This window comes from Scomber scombrus, chromosome 21, assembly GCF_963691925.1.
Source record: "Scomber scombrus chromosome 21, fScoSco1.1, whole genome shotgun sequence".
NCBI lineage: Eukaryota > Metazoa > Chordata > Actinopteri > Scombriformes > Scombridae > Scomber > Scomber scombrus.
The window spans coordinates 23366675-23392016 of NC_084990.1; the positions used below are offsets into that span (position 1 = coordinate 23366675).

The window sequence follows — 25342 nt, forward strand, 5'->3', positions numbered from 1 at the left end:
GTGGTGTTCACTGTTGCCATGACAGCAAAGGTTGCATATCTTTAAGGAATTAGAAAATTTGTCTCCAGTGATCATTTTAACCCAAACCTCAAGTAAACTAGACATTAACCACAGCGTCACACCTCACACCAGGAAGGAAGGAAGGAAGGAAGGAAGGGAAGACAGATGGAAGGAAGGAAGGAAAGATGGAAGGAAGGAATGAAGGATGGAAGGAAGGAAGGAAGGAAGGAAGGGAAGACAGATGGAAGGATGGAAGGAAAGATGGAAGGAAGGAAGGAAGGAAAGATGGAAGGAAGGAAGGGAAGACAGATGGAAGGAAGGAAGGAAAGATGGAAGGAAGGAATGAAGGATGGAAGGAAGGGAAGACAGATGGAAGGAAAGATGGAAGGAAGGAAGGAAAGATGGAAGGAAGGAAGGGAGGAAGAAGGAAAGAAAGGAGGATGGAAGGGAGGAAGAAAGAAGGAAGGGAAGGAAGGAAAGATGGAAGGAAGGAAGGAAGGGAGGAAGAAGGAAAGAAAGGAGGAAGTAAGGATGGAAGGGAGGAAGAAAGAAGGAAAGGAGGGAGGGAGGAAGGAAAGGAAAGGAAGGAAGGATGGAAGGAAGGAAGGAAGGGAAGACAGAAGGAAGGAAGGAAAGATGGAAGGAAGGAAGGGAGGAAGAAGGAAAGAAAGGAGGAAGTAAGGATGGAAGGGAGGAAGAAAAAAGGAAAGGAGGGAGGGAGGGAGGGAGGAAGGAAAGGGAAGGAAGGAAGGAAGGAGGGAGGAAGGAAAGGATGAAAGAAGGAACAGTCAAAACAGACAGGGTCATTTTGACCCGGGAGGACGACACAAAGGTTAAAACATCATTATTTTCCCTCCCTAAAGATCCTCGTGTGTGAGGGCAGCAGCGTAAAATACAAAACTAAAGAAACTGTGAAAATACATAAATGTTCATCAAAGGACGAGATTAATCGTTCATTCATCGTAATCGAGGTTAAAAGTTCAATTAATCGTGATTTTGATTTTTGCCATAATCGCCCAGCCCTAATATACAGTACTGTGCAGAAGTCTTAGTCCTCCATCATCATCATACAAACAATAAATACAGGAACTAAAATGTAACATTAATTATTAAATATTATTATTAATTAATGTTCCAGTCCATTTATGTTTAAGAGGTTAGGTTCCTGCTATTGCTCCAGTGTGAGAGGAAGTCTGAATACTTTACACTTCAGCCTATAGAAGCTGTTTTTCTCTTTTTTTTAATACTAAATACACATTTACTGTATTTTCTGGTTGTATTCTAATAATAAAGAGACTGATAAATAATTATATATGGTCGTTATAGCATTGTTAAAACAACAAATCTAATGGAGGCCTATCATATTTAACTTGTATATATTTATTTCACATTTTTCTTTCTTCCTTCTTATTTATATTTATATCTTTATTCTTTTGTTTACATTTTTTTTGTGTGTTAAACTTATCTTTATCTTTTGCTGGACAGGTACCAGTGTACTGTGTAATAATTATAGTCTATTTTCATACTTTATTGTTGTTTATTTGACTTTAAAAGTAAGAATTTTTGGGACTTTTTTAGGTTGATAGTTCAGGATGTTACAGATTTAGAGTAAAGTACGGAAATAAAGCGACTTGTATCTGTTAAAATATGAAAGGTACCCAACCCTATATCTGATGTCCACTTAATAATAATAATAATAATAATAATAAGAGCTTCTTTTAAACACTTGCTGTAACTTAAATCATGCTTCTTCTTCTTCTTCTTCTTCTTCTTCTTCTTCTTCTTCTTCTTCTTCTTTCTTAAATCTCGCTCTGATCTAATTCCTGCATGTGGCTGTTTTTTTTATCTCAGTGAGTTTTAATGTTTCCACCTTTAGTCTGTTCATATTTTTTAATAACACTTCTTCTTCCTTATTTTTTTTTTAAGGTACGCCAGTGGATAGCAGACAGAGTGACGGTGAAACTCTTCCCCCGCCTCTCCCTCCACCTCCTCCACCTATCCCAGCCCGTCGACGCCGGTCAGCGATTGGTCGGCTCAGCGTCGGGACAAGTCGTCTCCTCTGCGCGGTCCTCACGGAAAATTCGTGTCTCCTTCGTCCGTCGGCGGCAGCGGAGGCGGCGGCGGCTACAACTCGTCTTCTTCTTCGCCGCCCGATCAGACGACGCCTCAGCGACCCCGCGGAGAACGGCACACCGACATGGCGGAGCTGGCTAAACATGTGAGTGGAGCGTTAAGATGTATAAGAAGTATAGTCGAGTTTTTAGTGAGAGTGAAAGTCAGAATAAGCCAAAGGTAGGTTGATGCTGCCAGGTGTGTGTTATTAAATATGTCTTTAAAGCTTCCTCTAGGTGCCTTTTTACCTTTCCCTTCATCTTCAGGTGTCTTTGAGTGAGGTCATGAATAGGTGACCGACTCCCAGAAGTTCAATATTTAAAATGCTTTGAAGTTGGCAAAAAAAATCCTGCTTTTACAACAAAGAATATTTTTACCTCTCGGAGCAAATTCTTCCTTAAAATGCTGTCGAGACACCTGAAATCATTCAGGAAGTTTCCTGAAAAACACCTTTTAAAAAATATATAGTTTTATTTGCCAGTTTCACTCATTTAAAGGTTTAATCTAATAATCAATAATCTATGTTATGGTGAGATGCAATTTTGGACCAGTTCTCTTAATTGACAGCCTTGTCATTTTAACAATTAATATGTATTATTATTATAATTATTATTATTATTACATATATATAAATGTAATGTTTACCATGAATAATTCAGTACTAGGGATGCACCGATATTTATAATATTAATAATAATAATAATAATAATAATAATAATAATAAATCACATTTATATAGCGCTTTATGTGGTACTCAAAGTCGCTTTACATTCCCTGTTAAAACTATGTAAACAGATCTTTATTATTCATGGGAGGGTTAAAAAGAAACAAAAACAAAGCTTAAAAATATTAATACTGGATATTGACTAAATATCTAGATCGGGTATCAATAATGAATAATGATCTATCCACTTCAATTTTGTATGTTTGAACAAGTTGTTTTATTCTCAGCAGCTGTTTATTATGAATGCTGCTCCAAGCCTCTGCAGGTGCAAGAATTATTTATCATTTAATAATCAATAAATAACAATTCATTACGTTTATATCTAATGTGTTAATTTGTGACATTTTTGTTTTACAAAGTTAGGAAAGTAATGTTTAAGTCAAGCTTCCTGCTGTCTTTTCCACACGGTGACGTTTACAGTTTATTAATTTAACAATGTTATTAGAGTGATAACGGATATCGGCCGATACGCAAAGCTCAGTTATTGGGACTGAAAAAGTTGGATCAGTGCATCCTTATTCAGTACCGATACTATCAGTGTGTTATGGGTCAATAAGACAGTGAATTATAATGTTGACACAGTTTATTTTTCCTTATTGATTAACCTGCAGATTATTTTCATTTAGTCACTGAAACTGAAATTAAACATTACGCCTCACAGAAAGTTACGGTAAAAAAAACCAAACAGCAATATTGATAATAGACGGATTTGAAATGTTAAAAAAATAGTTTAAATAATGGCGTTCACAATTTCTCAGAGGCCATGGTGATTATTAACAGGCAGATATTTAATTTAGTTTTAAATGTGATGAAGATAAACAAAAAATCCTCCATATTTGAGTCTTAAAGCAGATAATTTTCAGCTTTTTTGCTTTAAAAATGACTGAATGTTTACAGAAATAGTTGCAGAAGTTTGTTTTTGACCAACTTCTGTTTAAAAATATAAGACTGTCTTTATAAATCCTGGTTCAATCCCTGATAATCTATAGTTTCTTCCCTGGATTACACTGAAGAGACATTTTAAAACCTGATAAAAAAAAGTGTTGAAACAAACCTCTACAACCTTCACACCAGCTGTAAACACACTGATCATATCTTTCTGGTGGTTGTTTCCTGCAGGAAGCCGACATCGAGCATCGAACCCAGTCGCTGAAGCGTGAAGGTTTCTGGTCAATGAAGCGTCTCACTCGTCTGACGGAGCCGCCGCGACCCAAAGTTCACTGGGATTACCTGTGTGAGGAGATGCAGTGGCTCTCTGCAGACTTCGCCCAGGAGAGGAGGTGGAAGAGAGGAGTGGCCCGAAAGGTACGACGAGTAGTTTCACACTTCATATGATGGATGAAGAGTTTAAAAAATGTGTGTTATATATCCAAAAATGATGCATACTGTGTGTTTTTTTTCATTTTTTAAGGTGGTACGGATGGTGATGCGGCACCACGAGGAGCTGAGGCAGAAAGAAGAGAAGGCAAAGAGAGACGAGCACGCTAAAATCAGGAGAGTCGCCTCATCGATCGCGAAGGAAGTGCGAGCTTTCTGGAGCAGCGTCGAAAAGGTACGGAGGATTTTTAGAAACCGAAAAGATCCAAATGACTGTTGATAAAATATAAATGCAGTTTTTAGACAGTGAAATGCAAAACATGCTGGATTGAAAGAGGGAATTTCAACAACAAGGAGATTTAGATAAAACATAAAAAGCATCGAGACAGGATGGAAAAGCAACACATAGAAAAATAAAGAAATTAAAAACATGATAAAAGTGTTAAATTGGAAATGAAATGAAGCTAAGAGAAAAACAGGAGAATAAAAAGTTACATTTTCAGTGATGTTTCTTTGTGTCCATGTGGTTTAGTTTAAATTTAAAGAGGTTAAAATGTTAAAATAAACGTATGAATAACTTGCACACATTCTTTTTTTGTGGACCCAGCATCCCTCCTCCCTCCTGTCCTTCCTTCTTCCTCCCTTCCTTCTTCCCTCCCTCCCTCCTTCATTCCTTCCTTCCTTCGTTCGTTCGTTCCTTCCTCCCTCCCTCCCTCCTTTCCTTCCTTCCTTCCTCCCTCCTTTCCTTCCTTCTTCCCTTCCTTCCTCCCTCCCTCCTTTCCTTCCTCCCTCCCTCCTTTCCTTCCTTCTTCCCTTCCTTCCTTCCTCCCTTCCATCCTTCCTCCCTCCCTCCCTTTCTTCTTCCTCCCTCCCTCCTTTCCTTCCTTCCTTCCTTCATTCCTCCCTCCCTCCCTCCTTTCCTTCCTTCCATCCTTCCTTCCTCCCTCCTTTCCTTCCCTCTTCCTCCCTTCCTTCCCTCCTTTCTTCTTCCCTTCCTTCCTTCCTCCCTCCTTTCCTTCCTTCTTCCTCCCTTCCATCCTTCCTCCCTCCCTCCTTTCCTTCCCTCTTCCTCCCTTCCTTTCTTGACTCGAGGACAACAGGAGGGTTAAAATATGAAAATAAACGTATGAATAACTTGCACACATTCTTTTTTTGTGGACTCAGCATCAAATTTCTGCTTTTAATCCATTTTGAGAGAATATATTAGAGGATTATGGCAAAAATGTCTAAGTGGTGTAACCATAAAAACTTTGTACCAAATAATTCAACTTGCTTAAAAACAGTAAATTGTCAATAAAACACCATATCAACTAGTTTGGCATGATCTTACATTATAACTTTATATTAAATAAAGGTAATGGAATACAATTGTTCTAAATATTACATTTACTCTGGGGAATCATGTCATCATTCTTTTGTGGTTACACCATTTGACATCTTCAGGAGCATTCAGTCTTACTTTTGGTTAAATAATGATACTACCACTTATTTGTCTCTGACCCATAAATGCTTGTTTGGGATTTAAGTGATGTTTTATCTCTTTCTCTTTAAGGTGGTGCAGTACAAGCAACAGTCTAGATTAGAGGAGAAGAGGAAGAAAGCTTTGGACCTCCAGCTGGATTTCATCGTTGGACAGACGGAGAAATACTCGGACCTCCTCAGCAAATCTCTGGCTCCCAGCAGGCCGGCTGAAACAGCTCCCTCGCCTCCCAAAACATCTGCGCCGCCTCCTGTCGACGAGGACGGTGAGAATTTTTGTTGTTCTTTCAGATTTAAAAAAAACAAAACAACCCCACTCCGCAATTTTGATATAAAAACACTCACTCTCACTATCTGACTCCACCTTATTGTTACCGAAGCTGCTTTCAACGAGCTGAATCATTGCCTCAGACAGGGACGTTGTCATAGCTACACACCGATGACTAAATCGTCAGCTTCACACACACACATACAATGTTTAATGGAAACAAAAGGCTGTGTTTTCTTTTCTTTTTTTTATGTATTCATCAAGGTTATTTCATCTTTTGAGAGAATTTACTACGATATCGCATTTCTGTGCAAAACCTCGCTGATTACTGCAGCACACAAAACACATCCTGGCTCCGCTGAGACGAGCTGAAGTGTGAATTTATCAACGCAATAAAACTTTATTTATTTTTTGGCACAAACACAAACACCCGTCAAAGCTGGAGACTTGTTGAACCCGTCAGACTAGTTTACGGCCCGTTGTACCGAAGGCAGTTTGATTCCTGAAGTGCGGAGGAGATGGATGACTTTAACGTTTTTTTAGTGTTCGCTCAGTCGGAAGGAAGGAAGGAAGGAAGGAAGGAAGGAAGGAAGGAAGGAAGGAAGGAAGGAAGGAAGGAAGGAGTTGGCAGCGGTTCAGTTTTTGTCCCCACCTTCATTTTTTATTATCCGATGAAGAAGCGCTTGGTGCTAAAGTGCAATGACAAGTCTGCTTATCCTTCACACACTCACATTGTGTGTGTGTGTGTGTGTGTGTGTGTGTGTGTGTGTGTGTGTGTGTGTGTGTGTGTGTGTGTGTGTGTGTGTGTGTGTGTGTGTGTGTGTGTGTGTGTGTGTGTGTGTGTGTGTGTGTGTGTGTGTGTGTGTGTGTGTGTGTGTGTGTGTGTGTGTGTTAAATTACACAACGTTCATAAGCAGAGCGAGAAGAGTTCAATTAAAAGCTTTTCTATAATCTGCTGTGTTTGGGTTAAAAACACTGACTCGGGGTTATTATAGTTCAAGAAAACTAGAAGTAAAACTAGCAGTGGAATAAACAATGCAGAATGAACTAAAATGAACAGAAATGCAGATAAATTAAACCTTATTCTGGCTGTTAATGCCATTTTAAAGTTATACTTGATGATTACTGAACTCGTTAATGGTTAAAGAATAAAATAATAAAATGGCTTTATGCACAATATTGTAACTTTTTAACAAACAATAACTGACTTGTTAAAACATATTTGGTGTCATGCATCCTTTCATCCTTTATTCAGCTTCTACAAATCAAGACTTTCCTCCTAATACCTGGAAAACTAAATAAAAACTAAAATAAAACTACTTAATCACTTGTTAAACTATCTAAAACTAAACTGAACTATAAAAAAACCCTGAAAAACCCAGTAAAACTATTTATTTATTTAAAAGAGAAACAGTTTATTAAAAGTTAGAGTAAAAAAAGACTTAAAATAGACTCAAAAGACAAAATAAAATGGAATAAAAGAAATAAAGTTTAGACTAAAAAGAAAGAGAAGACTGGAATAAAAAGGTCAAACTTAAATTAAAAAATAATAATACACTTTCTTAAAGATATAACTGGGGACATGAACAAGAACAAAAACTATTTTAATGTTTAAATAGAAACCTGAATGTAGGTTAAAGACAAAAAACTGTGAAACTACCCTTTAAAAAAATCCACTAGGTTTCTCTTTGTAGCAGCGTTTCAAAGTATTTATTTATTTGTCACTGTTACCATGACAACGAGACAACACAGCATCTCTAGAAAACAGGCAATAAAACTTAAGAAATTTGCATTAATAAATAAACAAATGGCGTCATACAAGAGTCAATAAGTATCTTTCTCTTCTTCTTCTTCTCTTCTTCTTCTTCACGCAGACCGAGACTTCGAGCCTCCGTGCGAGGAAGAGGACGACGAGGAGACCATCGAGAAGGAGGAGCAGCAGGAGGGCAACGATGCCGAGAGCCACCGCAGAGAGATCGAGCTGCTGAAGGAGGAAGGCTTGCTGCCTCTGGACCAGCTGCTCAGCACTCTCAAACTGCCCACGGTACATCATCTCACTGAACCTTAACTCTTCTTCTTCTTTATCTAAACCAAATATTTGCAAGTGAAAGCAAAAGTAAACGTTTTCTGTTGAGCCGCAGCCTTTTAAACACTGATAATAACCTCTCATAGTGTGCTCACTGGGGAGGTTAGCACACGTTTAACTATTATAATGTGTTTGTACTGTTAAGGTGTGGGAGTGGTGTGTGTTTTACCTGACTGTGAGATAAAATATTCACACTTTGGGGACAATAATGTAGAAATTTAAAGTTAATTTCACTTCCAAATGTAAAAATCACCATGGATTTAATTTAACTGAAGGCTTTTTTATTTGCTTTTATGACTAAAAAGCTGCAACTAGTGTCTGAAATACTTCTGATAATCACACTGAATCAGCTGCTGCCTCTGAACTCTTCTGCCTTTCTGTTTATTTCTCTGTACATCAAACTACAGCAGTAACAGCTCAGCAGTAATTAGCTGAAGACACAGCTGGAGCGTACTGGACACGGTTGTTTACAGGACGTTATCATTCATAAGTGTGGACGCTCACATCGTTGTTGTTGTTTATAGTCATCGTTCTCAGTGTGGACGGCCCCCTTTAAAGTGATACTGATACCAACTGATACTTCATTAGATTCACATTAACTCATGTAGGTCTCTGTCTTTTATCCGGTGTAACGGGCGTGTAGTGTAGATACACTTTAGAGCCGGGGTGTCAAACATGCGGCCCGTGGTTCAGAACCGACCCGCCAAGGGGTCCAATCCGACCCACTTTCCTTCCTGTCTTCTTTTCCTTCCTTCCTGTCTTTATTTCCTTCCTTCCATCTTTCCTTCCTGTCTTCTTTTCCTTCTTTCCTTCCTACTTCCTTCCTTTCTTCGTTACTTCCTTCTTGTCTTCTCTTCCTTCCTTCCATCTGTCTTTCTTCTCGTTCTTCCATCTTTTATTCCTGTCTTCTTTTCCTTCCTGCCTTTCTTCCTTCCTTCCTGTCTTTTTTTCCTTCCTTCCATCTTTCCTTCTTGTCTTTTCCTTCCTTCCTTCCAAATTTCAGTCCTGTCTTCTTTTCCTTCTTTCCTTCCTTCCTTCCTTTCTTCGTTACTTCCTTCTTGTCTTCTCTTCCTTCCATCTGCCTTTCTTCTCTTTCTTCCATCTTTTATTCCGGTCTTCTTTTCCTTCCTTCCTTCCTTCTTGTCTTCTCTTCCTTCCTTCCATCTGTCTTTCTTATCTTTCTTTCCTGTCTTGTTGTCTTCCTTCCTTCCTTCCTTCCTTCCTTTCTTCCTTCCTTCCTTCCTTCCTTCCTTTCTTCCTTCCTTCCTTCCTTCCTTCCTTCCTTCCTTCCTTCCTTCCTTCCTTCCTTCCTTCCTTCCTTGCTTCCTTCCTTCCTTCCTTCCTTCCTTCCATCTTTTTAATGGACCGGCCCACATCAGATCTAACTGGGCTGTATGTGGCCGTTGAATGAAGATGAGTTTGAACCTCCTGCTTTACAGCGTTTAGGAGACATCTTGGCTGCTGAACTGCTCTAAGCGCGTTAAACTCAAATTCACCACGACTCCATTCTCCGTTAACAGAAAATCAGACTTTGTGTTTTTTTTTTTAAAAGGACGAGAAAAAGCAGCTGCGGTCGAGCGAGCTTGAGAGTGAATGAAGAGAGAGAGTAGCGCTGGTTACAAAGGGGGTTAGAGAGGGTTAGTTGAAAGTGTTATTTTCTGAACATAAATAATTAACACGCCTACACACCTCCACTTAACCCTGCGATGCTCCATCACGCCGCCTGATTCAGTCTGAATACGACTTCATTACAACTTTTAAAATAGTGGATTATTTCACTAGTGAAGGTTTGTGGCTGTAATCAAATAATTAAAACAGCCAATTTGAGACTGAAGAGAAATATTTCATCAGTCGTCGCCTCCGTATAAAACCAGCATTAAGCTCTATAGATGTAATTTATATTAATATTCAGTGGTTATATATAGATGTGACTCCTCATTCCTCTTCTAACCCTTCCTTCCTTCCTTCCTTCCTTCCTTCCTTCCTTCTTGTCTTCTCTTCCTTCCTTCCATCTGTCTTTCTTATCTTTCTTCCATCTTTCTTTCCTGTCTTGTTGTCTTCCTTCCTTCCTTCCTTTCTTCCTTCCTTCCTTCCTTCCTTCCTTCCTTCCTTCCTTCCTTCCTTCCTTCCTTCCCTCCTTCCTTCCTTCCTTCCTTGCGTCCTTCCTTCTCCCCTTCCTTCCTTGCTTCCTTGCGACCTTCCTTCTCCCCTTCCTTCCTTCCTTCCTTCCTTCCTTCCTTCCTTCCTTCCTTCCTTCCTTCCTTCCTTCCTTCCTTCCTTCTTGTCTTCTCTTCCTTCCTTCCATCTGTCTTTCTTATCTTTCTTCCATCTTTCTTTCCTGTCTTGTTGTCTTCCTTCCTTCCTTCCTTCCTTTCTTCCTTCCTTCCTTCCTTCCTTCCTTCCTTCCCTCCTTCCTTCCTTCCTTCCTTGCGTCCTTCCTTCTCCCCTTCCTTCCTTGCTTCCTTGCGACCTTCCTTCTCCCCTTCCTTCCTTGCTTCCTTTCTTCCTTCCTTCCTTCCTTCCTTCCTTCCTTCCTTCCTTCTTGTCTTCTCTTCCTTCCTTCCTTCCTTCCTTCCTTTCTTCCTTCCTTTCTTCCTTCCTTCCTTCCTTCCTTTCTTCCTTCCTTCCTTCTTGTCTTCTCTTCCTTCCTTCCATCTGTCTTTCTTATCTTTCTTCCATCTTTCTTTCCTGTCTTGTTGTCTTCCTTCCTTCCTTCCTTCCTTCCTTCCTTCCTTCCTTCCTTCTTTCCTTCCTTCCTTCCTTCCTTCCTTCCTTCCTTTCTTCCTTCCTTCCTTCTTGTCTTCTCTTCCTTCCTTCCATCTGTCTTTCTTATCTTTCTTCCATCTTTCTTTCCTGTCTTGTTGTCTTCCGTCCTTCCTTCCTTCCTTCTCCCCTTCCTTCCTTCCTTCCTTCCTTGCGTCCTTCCTTCTCCCCTTCCTTCTTTGCTTCCTTGCGACCTTCCTTCTCCCCTTCCTTCCTTGCTTCCTTTCTTCCTTCCTTCCTTCCTTCCTTCCTTCCTTCCTTCCTTCCTTTCTTCCTTCCTTCCTTCTTGTCTTCTCTTCCTTCCTTCCATCTGTCTTTCTTATCTTTCTTCCATCTTTCTTTCCTGTCTTGTTGTCTTCCTTCCTTCCTTCCTTCCTTCCTTCCCTCTTTCCTTCTCCCCTTCCTTCCTTCCTTTCTTCCTTCCTTCCTTCCTTCCTTCCTACCTTGCGTCTTTCCTTCTCCCCTTCCTTCCTTGCCTCCACCTTAAAAAAAAAAAGACCAGCTGCTGAGCGCTTTAGGATGTGAACCCAGATGTTTGAATGTCACTTTTTTTTAATCACTGAATCATTGGATTACGTAGGAGTCCGGAGGCTCAGACGAGGAATGCTCCGACGATTCCTCTTCATCAGTGGTGGAGAAAGAAGAGGAAGACGGTGAATTCACTGCCAACGACGAGGACGGTAAGCTCTCCATATTAGATCTTTGGACTTTTTGTGACATAACTCAGAAATAAGTGCCTCTATTTTCTTTCTAAGGCTTTGAAATCCAATATTTTCTTGGTGCTTGTGATGAAATAAAGTCCGTAAATGTTTCTTAATGACGTTTTTTTTCTCTCCTTCTGTTTCCAGCTGAGGATGAAGAGGACACCATAGACGCTCAGGAGAAGGTAGAAGGAAATGTGGATCATGCAGAAGAACTGGACGACTTAGCCAAAGAAGGTAAATACAAAACATATTTATATATTTATTTAAAGCATGTTGAATTATTACTTTGAAGTTATTTGAAGTGTTTCCCTCCTGAGTTTAACTCTTCTTGCTTACTGTGAACTTTAACTAAAAACTAACAAAGATTTATTTATATTATTTTTAAGAAGTTGATGCAGCATTAAACCCTTTCTTTTTCTTTCTTTCTTTCTCTCTTTTTCTTTCTTTCTTTCTTTCTTTCTTTCTTTCTTTCTTTCTTTCTTTCTTTCTTTCTTTCTTTCTTTCTTTCTTTCTTTCTTTCTTTCTTTCTGTTTCTTTCTTTCTTTCTCTCTCTCTTTCTGTTTCTTTCTGTTTCTTTCTTTCTCTTTCTTTCTTTCTTTCTCTTTCTTTCTTTCTTTCTCTCTCTTTCTGTTTCTTTCTGTTTCTTTCTTTCTTTCTTTTTCTTTCTTTCTTTCTCTCTCTCTTTCTGTTTCTTTCTGTTTCTTTCTTTCTTTCTGTTTCTTTCTTTCTTTCTCTCTCTCTTTCTGTTTCTTTCTGTTTCTTTCTTTTTCTTTCTTTCTCTCTCTCTTTCTTTCTTTCTTTCTTTCTTTCTTTCTCTATCTCTCTCTTTCTTTCTTTTTTCTTTCTTTCCTTCTTTCTTTCTCTATCTCTCTCTCTTTCTTTCTTTCTTTCTTTCTCTATCTCTCTCTCTTTCTTTCTTTCTTTCTTTCTTTCTTTCTTTCTCTATCTCCCTCCTCCTCTCTCCCTCCCTCCCCTCTTCTAGGCGATATGAGCATGGAGGAGCTGCTGGAGAAGTACAAAGGAGCGTACGCCTCAGACTTCGAGGAGCCGTCAGCATCAGGCTCTAAAGCGAGCTCAGACTCGGAGGTGTCTGGAGACGACGAGGTGGAGACGGAAGAAGACGAGAGCGACGTGGAAAGCAACACTTCCTCCTCAGGTATTAAAACCGGCTTTCAAGGAATAGAAATAATAACCTCATGTCAATGTTTTATCCGCTCCCGCTCTGACAAGCCGAGTCAGTGATTTGTTGCAACTTTGCAGAGGAGAATTTTTTTTTTTAATACTAAAATGATTCTGTGTCAGATTCAGCAGGAGACAGCGCAGAGGAGGATGACAGCGAGAAGGACGAAGAGGAGAGCGAGGAGGATGAAGATGACGAGGAAGAGGAGGGGGAAGACGACGACTGTGAAGATGATGAAGGGATGGAGGTCTTGCTGAAGGAGGGAGACACTACTCCTCCTTCCTCCGCCTCACGGCCCAAAAAGGAGATCAGTCACATCGCGGCGACGGCAGAGAGCCTGCAGCCCAAAGGCTACACGCTCGCTACCACCAAGGTCAGCATGGATGTTTAAAAGATGTTTTTATTTATTTCTCTTTTTAATAAAATGTGTGAAAGTCAGGAGAAATAGATTTAAACAACGAGGCGATTCAAAGTGCTTTATATTAAACATAAAAAGCATCAAGATAGAATGTAATAGCAACAAATGGCAAAAAAAAAAAAACACATTTAAATACTAATAAAAGTGTTAAAATGGGCATAAAATTGAATTAAAATAGTATAAGACAAGATAAAACAGGAAGATAGAAAGAGATATTTTATTTTTTCTCTTTCCTGAAATGTTTCAAATTCAGGAGAAATAAATGAGAAGCTTTTTATAGACGAGGCAGATTTATTTGTTTGGCACATTTCAGCAAGAAGACAACTTTAAAGTGAATTTACATAAAACATGAAAAGGAGAAAAGATGTAAAAGCAACACATGGGAAACTAAAAACACATTTAAATATGAGTAAAAGTGTTAAATTGGGAATAAAATTGAGCTAAAGTAGAATAAGACAAGATAAAAACAGGAAGATAATAAGAGAGAAGAGTAAAAGAGAAGTGCAAAAATGCAGCTCTGAAACATTTTTTATTCTTCCTCTTTCCTGAAATGTCTCAAATTCAGGAGAAATAGATTTAAAGCTTTTTATAGACGAGGCAGATTTATTTATATGGTACTTTCTAAACAAGGAGACAATACAAAGCTGCTTTATATAAAACTTAAAATGCATCAAGAAAAGGATGTAAAAGCAACACGTGGCAAGATAAAAATAATAGAAATGTTAAATTGGAAATAAAATGAAACTTAAATAGAATAAAACAGATAAAAACAGGAGAATAATAAGAGATAAGAGTAAAAGAGAAGTGCAAAAATGCAGCTCTGAAACACTTAAAAATGTTTCTTCTTTCCTGAAATGTCTGAAATTAAGAAAACAACTCAAAATACTTTATATAAAACTTAAAATGCATCAATAAAGGATGTAAAAGCAACACATGGCAAAATAAAAAACACACTTAAATATGAGTAAAAGTGTTAAATTGGGCATAAAATGAAGCTATAATAGAATAATTCACATTTAACATCAGAATAATAGAGCAGTAGTTTAAAAAAGAAAAACTTTATTTACTTTAAGTGTATAAATGCAGCTCTGAAACACATTTTCTCTCCTTTTTATTTTTTCCCCAATAAAAGGTGAAGACTCCGATCCCGTTCCTCCTTCACGGCACGCTGAGAGAGTACCAGCACATCGGACTGGACTGGTTGGTCACCATGTTCGAGAAGAAGCTGAACGGCATCCTGGCCGACGAGATGGGACTGGGAAAAACCATCCAGACCATCGCTCTGCTGGCTCACCTCGCCTGTGAGAAAGGTAACGTAAAGATTTATACATAAAGCTTTTATTATTTATTTTGGAGTTACATTCATATTGATGCTGATGGTTTTTCAACCTTTTTTTAGGTAACTGGGGCCCTCACCTCATCATCGTCCCCACCAGTGTGATGCTGAACTGGGAGATGGAGCTGAAACGTTGGTGTCCCGGCTTTAAAATCCTCACTTACTTCGGCAGCCAGAAGGAGAGAAAGCTGAAGAGACAGGTAACCAGTTAGTTAGTCATAGAAAGAAGAAGAAGAAAATGCTTTTGTATCTGCACATAAGTTACAGTTATTTTCCTCCCAATGAGATAAGTGATGATACAGAAAGGCAAGACAACACATCAGCATTTCTCAGGCCCACAAATAAACCAAAAAGTGGGGAAGGAAATATATCTTATGCTCAAGAAAAGGCATTTAAACTATGGCTGCTCAATCCATTTCAAAACTAATAAAATTGGGGAGAAACGATTTTTAATAATAATGAGATAGCGCTCAATAACAAAGGTTTAATTTTGAAAAGCTGCTGCAGCTCCGTTAGTTTTGGCAGAAGCTGAAACACACGGCGAAATGTTTTAACTGTAAATAAAATAAAATGCACAGTTTCTGAGTTTACTGACTATTTATTAATTATTAAAAAACCAGGATGTGTTGTGTGAACTATCGTCATCTTAACTCGCTCAGCACTAATATCTCCGCACATTTTCTGATGTGTGTTGCGTTAAGCGGCAGATAAAAGGCTGCTGCTGCTTGGAGAGAAAATTAATAAAAGCTGAATGGACAAGAAATGCCCAATAATTACAAAAAAAATTGTTTTAATAATCATGATTTCAATTTTGACCCAAATAATCATGATTAAGATTTTTTCCATAATCGAGCAGCCCTAATTTAAACTGCTCGATGTAGTCAAATGTGGCCTTAATATATATGTTCTTTCTCTCTATAATGACTCCAGAGCTCTGTGTGATTTTTATTCATTCTTACAGCTGGCGAGATGTCCAATTAGGACTTGCTGTGTCATGATTTTATGTTCTTTAAATTGCTAATGATGACCGAGCCACTAACCAAACCTTTTATATAAAACTCTTAAGAATCGCTGTAGTTGCCCTCATTGACAATGACAGATAGATACGTAATTGATCCTTTGCTTGGATTACAGCAGCTACACTGAAACCATAGAAACACATCTTTAACTTTCCAATGGGGGAAAAAAAAACTATAAAACGTGTTACTAATAATACTCAAAAGTTGTTCTAATAAAACAAATATATATGTAATTAATAATAATATGCAAAAATAAATAAATGCAAAAAGTGCCAGTAAAAGTGCCATGCAGTATCTAAAAAAATATCAAAAAAGATAAAAGGAAGACAAAAAAAAGAACAAAATACAGTTATACTATACTTATAATTAGTCTTTAAACCAGTTCACATTCATAAATTCAACATCAGTCATTAATAAATGTTTGATTAATCTTATATTATTACATTTACAATCACTGTTTTATAGTCCAGGAGAACATATTATAGAAAATGATGAATTCAACATGTTTTAAATGGTGTTTTTTTATTTTAAAATGTGTATCAGCTGTTAAAATGATGCATCCATATTATTGTAACATTAGGAAAAGTTGAGCTAAAAGAAAAGAATGTATATGGAAACAAAAAAGGGTGAAATGTGATCCTGAGCAGTATGTTAAGGGTTAAACTGAGGACCACAGAACTGCATATGTGTGTATTTTACCCTTCTTTCCTACCCAAGCTTCCTCTCTCTGCACCTTCAAATATAAAATAAATGCAAAGAAGTGAATATTTTAACAGCTGGGTTCCTAATAAATGATGTTAAACACATTTTAATCACTGTTTTCCTCTCTTCCTCCTCTCCTCCTCCTCCTCCTCCTCTCTTTCTTTAGGGCTGGACCAAACCGAACGCTTTCCACGTGTGCATCACTTCCTATAAGTTGGTGCTGCAGGATCATCAGGCGTTCAGACGGAAGTCGTGGCGCTACCTGATCCTCGACGAGGCGCAAAACATCAAGAACTTCAAGTCCCAGCGTTGGCAGAGTCTGCTGAACTTCAACAGGTCAGTAGATGAGAGGACTGAAAGAAAAACCTCCAAATAAAGGAGCAATATAAAGAAATGAACAATATTTAAACACTTTAAACAGGAAGGTTGAAATACTGACAAGCTGGGGTGAAAATCCTTTTATTTTTTTACTTTTTCAGGGTTTCTGTTGGGTCTTAAAAATGTGATAATCTCAATTTTAAGGCCTTAAAAAGTCTTAAATACTACGTCTTATTTATCGCTTCCTCCATCGCCTTTTATTTTGAGAAATGCGTTGGTGGGATTCCCAGTTAGATCTGTGTTGTAGTTCTTTGTGGAGGATCCAGGTGGTGTTGGCTTCAACAATCAGGATTCAGTGGTTGGTTAAAACCGATACCAAACCACCAATTTGAAACGCAGTGTGTATTATCTGCAAGAAGTCCCTCAAATGATGCATGAAAGCTCTGATGTCACACACAAGATCACATCCGATATTCTGAGACTGCGATTTTCCTTATTTTTTCGTACTTCGCGTAGGTCTTAAATTTAATTCATAATGGTCTTAAAAAGGTCTTTAAAAGTCTTTATATTTAACTTGTTCAAACCTGCAGAAACACTGCTTTTTGGACTTTTTGAAAACTTTTTTGTACAGTGCTGAAGATGACATTAAGATGATGTATGTTCCCGTCAGCAGGTTTTGTTGATAAATGTGGTAGCAAGAGGAAGAGGAGGAAGAGGAGGAGGAGGAAGAGGAAGAGGAGGAGATACTGGTGGCTCTCACTATATATCAAGTTGACTACAGAGCTGCTGCTGCTGTAGGATTATTATAGTAATATTTCTTTAGAGGTCTGTTACATTAATATAAAAATACTTTAATGTACAAAATCTACAATTTCATCTCCTATCAGAAACATATGTGTCGTTTTAAACACACACACACACACACACACACACACACACACACACACAGCTGCAACTAATTACTATGATTGTTTTAGTTTCAGTTAATCTGCAGAATACTTTCTAGATGAATCGCTTAATTACACGCTCAATAAATAAACATAAAGTAGAATTAGTGTTGTGTTTGGTAAAAGTAGTATTTATGTTGGAGCTTCTTGTATTAGACTGAACAGGTGTTCCTAATAAAGTGAGAATAAATTCAGTTTAATATCACAGAAGACAAAGAAAACCAGAGAAATCTCATATTTAGGAAGATGAAACCAGCGTGTGTGTGTAAGTAATTATTACAACTACTTGATTACTAAAATAGTTGCTGATTAATTGATTAATTGATGCAGCGTTCATGCATTCAGTGTAGAAGAAGAAGAAGAAGAAGAAGAAATGTTCATAACGGACCAGTTGAATCATCTGTAAACTGGTTTAGTGTGATGGAAACAGAAAGAAAAAGAAGTCATGTGATCTGTTAACTGTTTATTCTGTGAACTGGACCCCTACTGTTTTATCTCTCTCTCTATCTATCTATCCATCCATCCATCTATCTATCTATCTATCTATCTATCTCTCTTTCTCTCTCACACTCTCACTCACTCGCTCTCTCTCTACCTTTATATATCTCTCTCGCTCTCTATCTTTCTTTCTCTTTCTCTCTCTCTATCCATCTATCCATCTATCCATCTATCCATCTCTCTCTCTCTTTCTCTCTATCCATCTATCCATCTATCCATCTATCTATCTCTCTCTTTCTTTCTGACTCTTTCTATCTCTCTCTTTCTTTCTGACTCTATCAATCTATCTCGCTCTCTCTCGCTCTATCTATCTATCTTTCTATCTCTCTCTCTTTCTTTCTGACTCTCTCTCTCTATCAATCTATCTATCTATCTATCTATCTATCTTTCTATCTATCTCTCTTCTTTCTGACTCTCTCTCTCTCTCTCTCTCTTTCTTTCTGACTCTCTCTCTCTCTCTTTCTTTCTGACTCTCTCTCTCTCTCTCTTTCTTTCTGACTCTATCAATCTATCTCGCTCTCTCTCTATATCTCTACCCCAGTTTATTTCTCTTTTAATCTTACTGTCTAGTATTTCTGTCTCCATCTTTCCTCTCAACCATCATCATCATCATCACACTGACAGTTCATCCTGCTTATTCCTCTCTGACTCTGACTGTGTTTATAACCCGTTAGATTGAGATGAAGACGACTCCGGCATTCTGTTAGGAAATATGTCGTTTGGAAAGTCTGAACAGGCGTCATAATCAACTATTATATACACACACACACACACACGGAGAGTAGTTTTTATGTGCTAACGAGTAAAGCTTATGTTGGAAAAAAAAAAAAAACCCCTCCTCCTCTTGTGCGTCAGAGTCACAGTGGGAGTTCAGATTCAAGGACGCTTCTCTGTGTCTCATCTGAGCCGCTACATGTCAGAAAAGATAGAAAGACACGCTGTCTGTTACTGTTAGTGTTAGTCCTGGTTATGAATGCATGATTCTTCAATGCAAGCTATAATATAACATTTAAATGGGTTTTTTTTGGGGTATTAAAGTTGCTGTAATTAGAGCGACTTGCCATCATTTGGCCGACCGCCTGCTCCAGCTGGTGCTTATCTCTCTCAGTTTAAACGGAGTCGCTTCCTCATATAAAGAAGGTGTTTTATGCACATTTCCTCCACACTAATATCTTCTTCAGGTACATTTTCTATATCCAGCTTTGTTTATAAAATGCATTTCATACATAGGAGCAAATCAATGTGCTTTACGTAAAAAACAAAATAATATCAGATGATTTAATAGTAAGAATTAAAAGCATTGAAACATACAATTAGAAAAAAAAGCACCAATTATAATACAGAAAAACAAAAAAAGAGAGAAAGAAAACTAAAAAGATACATATACTCCATTTTTCAGCCCTGACACATGGGTGTTGTAGTCCAATGAGATGTGTGGACTACAAATATGGAAGCTAAAGGATAAGAATCAGGAAGTAGGATGCAGTGAAAATGACTTAACAACCAATTATTTAGTGTTTTTATGAATGAACATGATGTGAATTAATATGTAAAGGTTTGTTTTTACATTCATAATAATACAGTTTATTTATAGTGCTTTTTAAACTGCTATAATCAATAGTTTTTATATTAACAACAGACTAAAAGGCCACATGAAAGGCTCTAACAGAGGAATCCTAAATCCTTTTTCTTTTTCTTATTAGTCTGTGATTCAAAATATACAAACATGGAAACATTTGTGTGCAGCTGATTTATATTTATTCAAAACTTTGACAAATACTGTTGCATTCTTCACATTAAATATAATTTAGTTTTATGTAACTTAGGAACTTTTTTTTTAGAACTTCATGTCGTCCTCCCGGGTCAAATTGACCCCATCTGTTTTAACTGTTCCTTCTTTCCTTCTTTCCTTCCTTCCTCCCTTCCTTCTTTCCTTCCTCCCTCCCTCCTTCTTTCCTTCCCTCCTTCCTTCTTTCCTTCCCCCTTCCTTCTTTTCTTCCTCCATCCCCCTTTCTTCCTTCCTTCTTTCCTTCCTCCCTTCCTTCTTTCCTCTGTCCTTCTTTCCTTCCTTCCTCCCTTCCTCTTTTCCTTTCTCCCTCCCTCCTTCCTTCCTTCTTTCCCCCTTTCTTCCTTCCTTCTTTTCCTTCCTCCTTTCCTTCTTTCCTCCCTCCCTCCTTCTCTTTCTTTCCTCCCCCCTACCTTCCTTCCTTCCTTCCTCCCTCCCTCCTTTCTTTCCTTCCTTCCTTCCTTCCTTCCTTCCTTCCTTCCTTCCTTCCTTCCTTCCTTCCTCCCTCCCTCCTTTCCTTCCTTCCCCCCTCCTTTCCTTCTTTCTTTCCTCCCTTCCTTCCTTGACTTGAAGACAGCAGGAGGGTTAATATAGTGTGATTATAAAGGTTTATTTTCCTTTTACAAAAAGCATAAAACTTTCTCTTCTCTCTGAAAGCTTCACTAAGGATTGATCATATTTGCTTTAATGAGTCTTAAGCAGCAGCCTTTAAATCAATCCTCCTCTTCTCTCCTCTAAAATCATCATATATCTAAACTTCTTCTCTCTGTTTTTCTCCATGTTTACAGCCACAGGCGACTACTGCTGACGGGAACTCCTCTCCAGAACAGCCTGATGGAGCTGTGGTCGCTGATGCACTTCCTGATGCCGCACGTCTTCCAGTCGCACCGCGAGTTCAAAGAGTGGTTCTCCAACCCGCTGACGGGGATGATCGAAGGCAGCCAGGAGTACAACGAGGGCCTGGTCAAGAGGCTCCACAAGGTGCTGCGGCCGTTCCTGCTGCGGAGGATCAAGATCGACGTGGAGAAGCAGATGCCCAAGAAATACGAGCATGTGGTTCGCTGTCGACTCTCCAAGAGACAGCGCTTCCTCTACGATGACTTCATGGCTCAGGCCTCGTGAGTCTCTTTCATGTGTAGATATATGAGATGATGGAGAGAGAATTAAAGCTATTAGATGACTTTTAAAAGATATAGCAGCTTTAATACAGGTTAATAATGTAGTTCAAAGTGTTATATTACATATTTTATCACCTACAGTGTATTTAAGTGGACTTATACTAATAATGACTTCATTTAAAACAATGTAAATGTTTCCTGATCTCCATGGTTACCAGAGTAAATGTAATATTTAGAACAATTGTATTCCATTACCTTTATTTAATATAAAAGTTATAATGTAAGATCATGCCAAACTAGTTGATATGGTGTTTTATTGACAATTTACTGTTTTTAAGCAAGTTGAATTATTTGGTACAAAGTGTTTATGGTTACACCACTTAGACATTTTTACCATAATCCTTCCTTCCTTCCTTCCTTCCTTCCTTCCTTCCTTCCTTCCTTCCTTCCTTCCTTCCTTCCTTCCTTCCTTCCTTCCTTCCTTCCTTCCTTCCTTCCTTCTTTTCCTTCCTTCCTTCCTTCCTTTCTTCCTTCTTTCCCTCCTTCTTTCCTTCCTTCCTTCCATCTTTCCTTACTCTTCTTTTCCTTCCTTCCTTCCTTCCATCTTTCCTTCTTCTTTTCTATTCCTTCCTTCTTTCCTTCCTTCCTTCCTTCCTTCCTACCTTCTTTCCTTCCTTCCTTCCTTCCATCTTTCCTTCCTCTCTTCTATTCAATCCTTCCTTCCTTCCTCTAATATATTCTCTCAAAGTGGATTAAAAGCAGAAATTTGATGCTGGGTCCACAAAAAAAGAATGTGTGCAAGTTATTCATACGTTTATTTTCATATTTTAACCCTTTAAATTTAAACTAAACCACATGGACACAAAAAAAGCATCATTGCCACATACAATATTATTATTCCAAGACTCAGTTTCTTCCAATCACAAACCTTTTCTATCCTTATCTTGATTTCTCCCTGTTGTTGTTGTTGTTGTTGTTTCTTATATTGTTCATAACACCGGCTCCTCTCTCTGATTCTCAGGACTCGGGAGACGTTGGCCAGCGGTCATTTCATGTCCGTCATTAACATCCTGATGCAGCTCCGTAAAGTGTGCAACCACCCCAACCTTTTTGACCCTCGCCCCATCCAGTCCCCCTTCATCACGAAGCCCATCGTGTTCCACACGGCCTCCCTGGTGCAGGACGCTCTGGAGGTTTCCCCGCTAAAGGTGAGCAGCACAGGAACCAAAGAGAGAAAGAAAATTCATCCTATTAACCTTCATGTCGTCCTCCCGGGTCAAATTGACCTCGTCTGTCCTTGCTCCCTCCCTCCTTTCCTTCTTTCCTCCCTCCCTCCTTATCTCTTTCCTCCCTCTACCTTCCTCCCTTCCTTGTTTCCCCTGTCCTTCTTTCCTCCCTTCCTCTTTTCCTTTCTCCCTCCCACCCACCCTCCCTCCTTCCTTCTTTCCTCCCTCCCTCCTACCTTCCTTCCTCCCTTCTTTCCTTTCCTCCCTCCTTTCCTTCCGTCTTCCTTCCTCCCTCCTTTCCTTCCTTCTTCTTCCCTTCCTTCCTCCTTTCCTTCCGTCTTCCTTCCTCCCTCCTTTCCTTCCTTCTTCCTTTCTTTCCCTCTTCCTTCCTTCCTTCCACCCTCCTTTCCGCTCTCCCTCCTTTCCTCCCTACCTTCCTTCCTTCCTCTTTCCTTCCTTCTTCCTCCCTTCCTTCCTCCTTTCCTCCCTACCTTCCTTCCTTCCTCTTTCCTTCATTCTTCCTCCCTTCCTTCCTCCCTTCCTCCCTCCCTTCCTTCCTTGACTCGAGGACAACAGGAGGGTTAAAATAGCAAAAACTGAGGTTCTGTGTTGTTTTGTTTTTTCTCCTCAGCGTTGTGACCTGTCCATGTTCGACCTGGTTGGTTTGGAGAGCCACGTTTCTCGCTACCAGGCAGATATCTTCCTGCCTCGCCACAAACTCAGCCGCCAGCTCATCCAGGAGATCGTTGATTCTCCTGAACCTCCTCCGAGACCCAAACCGGTCCGAATGAAGGTCAACAGGTACGAACTGCAGCCATGAAATGCTTCAAAGAAAAAGGGAGGGAAATATAAATGAGCACCTGCGGTTAGAAGCAGCTACACAATGCCGGCTACTGTTCTGCTGTTCTGCGGGTGTTTTTCCTAAAGGTCACCTCATAGTGTTCAGCCGGCAGCAGCCAAGAAAAGCTGATCAACATTTGGCAGCCGGGATACTGAATCTGGTTCTTTTTTCTCTTTCTTTCGACTTACTTGATAAAAATTCCTCATAGTGATGCAGACTGTCTCCGTCCTGATGGTGGACGTTGTGAAACTGATTTTTCTCCGTCGCCATCTTTACTCTGCCCGAGTATTTAACCAGCTGACCTTTTAGTCAAACATTAAACTGTCTCTGGGTCTGATTTACTAAGATACTAAACAAAAGGGTACAAAGTTGCATTTGCAGTCTAACAGATGCCACATTTAGTTAGCCGGCGTTTTGTGGGCAGTTTTCTACTAAGAATAACTGCGTAAATAACAACAGGTGCAGACAAGAGGCATTTAAATGAGGGTTTTATGTCTTAATGTATAGTTTGGAATTAGAGGTTCTTATAGAAGTTAACAAACATATTGAGATATTGCCAAAAAGCGCTATATGGGAGAGTATTTGTGACAAAGTCAATGCAAAACCAAAAATATTCCACTCCAAAAAATATTAACACGGGTGGAGAAATCGCATTCTCTGTGTGTATTCTGTCATTGTGTCTTCGTCTCCTCGTCTCCACGGTAACAGCCGGTTAATACCTGCCCTTCAAACTGTATTATTTATAGATGCAGTTACCGTCAGCAAAATTACCTTCGGGCATTTTCTCCTCCCTGTATTTTGCACACTGGGGTTAAAACGCCCCATATTGCACATTCATTATGGTAAACGTACTAAATGAACAGTGTGTACGGTCTTACACAGTTGAAAGATGCAAACCTCAGTTAGTAGATCAGCTTGCACATTGTTTTGGGGTGATGTCAAGTTTACACAAGTTTTTACACACACAAACCTTTAGTAAATCAGGCTCTATGTGCAGTAAATAGGGCTGCAAAGTTGAAATCTTTCCATGGGAGTTAACAGAAAGAAACTGGAAATGTACAAAATTGCATGTTAGCCTATAACAGGGAACTTAAATGTAGCATAATCTTGGTTAAAACAACCAGATTTAATACAAATACAGTTGAATATCTCTCCTCTATTCCTCAATCACATGCACATAGCACATTACCTACTGCACGGCCATCACCTCCTACATGCACTGTGCATTCCTCCATCACATGCACACATGATTTCTACAGCATCTGACTGTTGAGGGGAACACAATTGAGCCCAATTCACAAAGAAATGAGTCAAGATATCGTTTGTTTTTTAAGTTGTATTAGTTTGCATGCATGTCTGCTTATGACAAGACAATATTTATATTCATGTTTGTATATAGTTGATACAGTTGGTTTAATTTAACCCAAATTTTGACTTAATTCCAATTAATTCCCATGGAAAGTTTCCAACTTGGAATATTTCCAAAGTTCCCCACCTTAACTTCCCATGGAAAGTTTCTGTAAATGTATTAGAAATCTTCCGCCCCTTTGCAACCCTAGCAGTAAATATTTGTGCTGCTAATCAATTTGAAACTCCCTTTAAGGAAGTTTTTATACCATCATTTATGCGTTATATATTTCAAAAGTTTGGCTTCTTCACAAAGTATGAAAGTTTATATTTTCCTGCATTTTCAAATTTCATTTTTTTATTATGATATTAATATAAAAACAGTATTTTGAAAAAGCTCAAACAGGAGACAGAGGTGTTTCATCAGTGCATATCAACGAGTGTAGTCTTTGCTTTAAAGCCAGATCATTATTCCAATGTTTTAATCTTTCATGTCTCATCTGTGTTTTTTTAGGATGTTCCAGCCTCCTCCTAAAGGCGATAATCGACCGGTGCTGCTCATGAACAAACCCACCTGCTCCGTGCCCCCTGCAGCTCAGACCCCCAACCTCCTCCAGCCTCTGAAGCCGCAGCAGCTCCTGCACCTGCTCCTGTAGTTCAACAAGGCAAGAAAATAAAAAAATAAAGATACTGAATGAACACAATCTTACAGGCAGCAGAAATAGTTGTTGATTTATCGTAGAGGGTATTTGTCTCATTTTAGATCATTTTTAAGAAGTTATAAACACGCAAATGATATAAAAGCATGTCTTTGTTGTTTGTTCAAATGAAACAATAAAGAAATAATCATTCTCCTTCTTCTATTTCTCCTCTTGTAGTCGTGTGTACAGTGACGTCTGCGCCCCCTCCCCGCCCCTCGTTGCACCCCGCCACTCAGACCGCGGTGAGATCCAACGCTCCCAAAACCGTGCTGACCGTGCGGCCTCCGTCTGTCCCCTGCACCACCAGCATTCCCACTCATCCCAGTCCAAACCCAGGCAGCGTCATGCCCCAGAGAGTCCTGCTCAGTCCTGATATGCAGGCCAGACTGCCCTGTGAGTAACTCATGTTTAGTAGATTTGACTCGTCTTTTTAGTTGTCAGTTTCTTTTAAA

General features: G+C 39.1%; 1 protein-coding gene across 1 annotated transcript in view; it reads left to right on the top strand.

The window, feature by feature from the left end:
- The window catches only part of srcap (Snf2-related CREBBP activator protein), a gene marked incomplete in the record, with an annotated part of 45964 nt that overhangs the window by 5083 nt on the left and 15539 nt on the right, over positions 1 to 25342 (top strand). The window contains 18 exon segments of the mRNA XM_062442278.1: positions 1967 to 2218; positions 3956 to 4141; positions 4248 to 4388; positions 5706 to 5898; positions 7775 to 7944; positions 11330 to 11429; positions 11598 to 11687; positions 12436 to 12609; positions 12756 to 13006; positions 14184 to 14361; positions 14451 to 14587; positions 16275 to 16444; positions 20446 to 20775; positions 21797 to 21983; positions 22633 to 22802; positions 24704 to 24841; positions 24953 to 24966; positions 25068 to 25283. Of these exon segments, the coding sequence (XP_062298262.1) occupies positions 1967 to 2218; positions 3956 to 4141; positions 4248 to 4388; positions 5706 to 5898; positions 7775 to 7944; positions 11330 to 11429; positions 11598 to 11687; positions 12436 to 12609; positions 12756 to 13006; positions 14184 to 14361; positions 14451 to 14587; positions 16275 to 16444; positions 20446 to 20775; positions 21797 to 21983; positions 22633 to 22802; positions 24704 to 24841; positions 24953 to 24966; positions 25068 to 25283 (3097 nt within the window).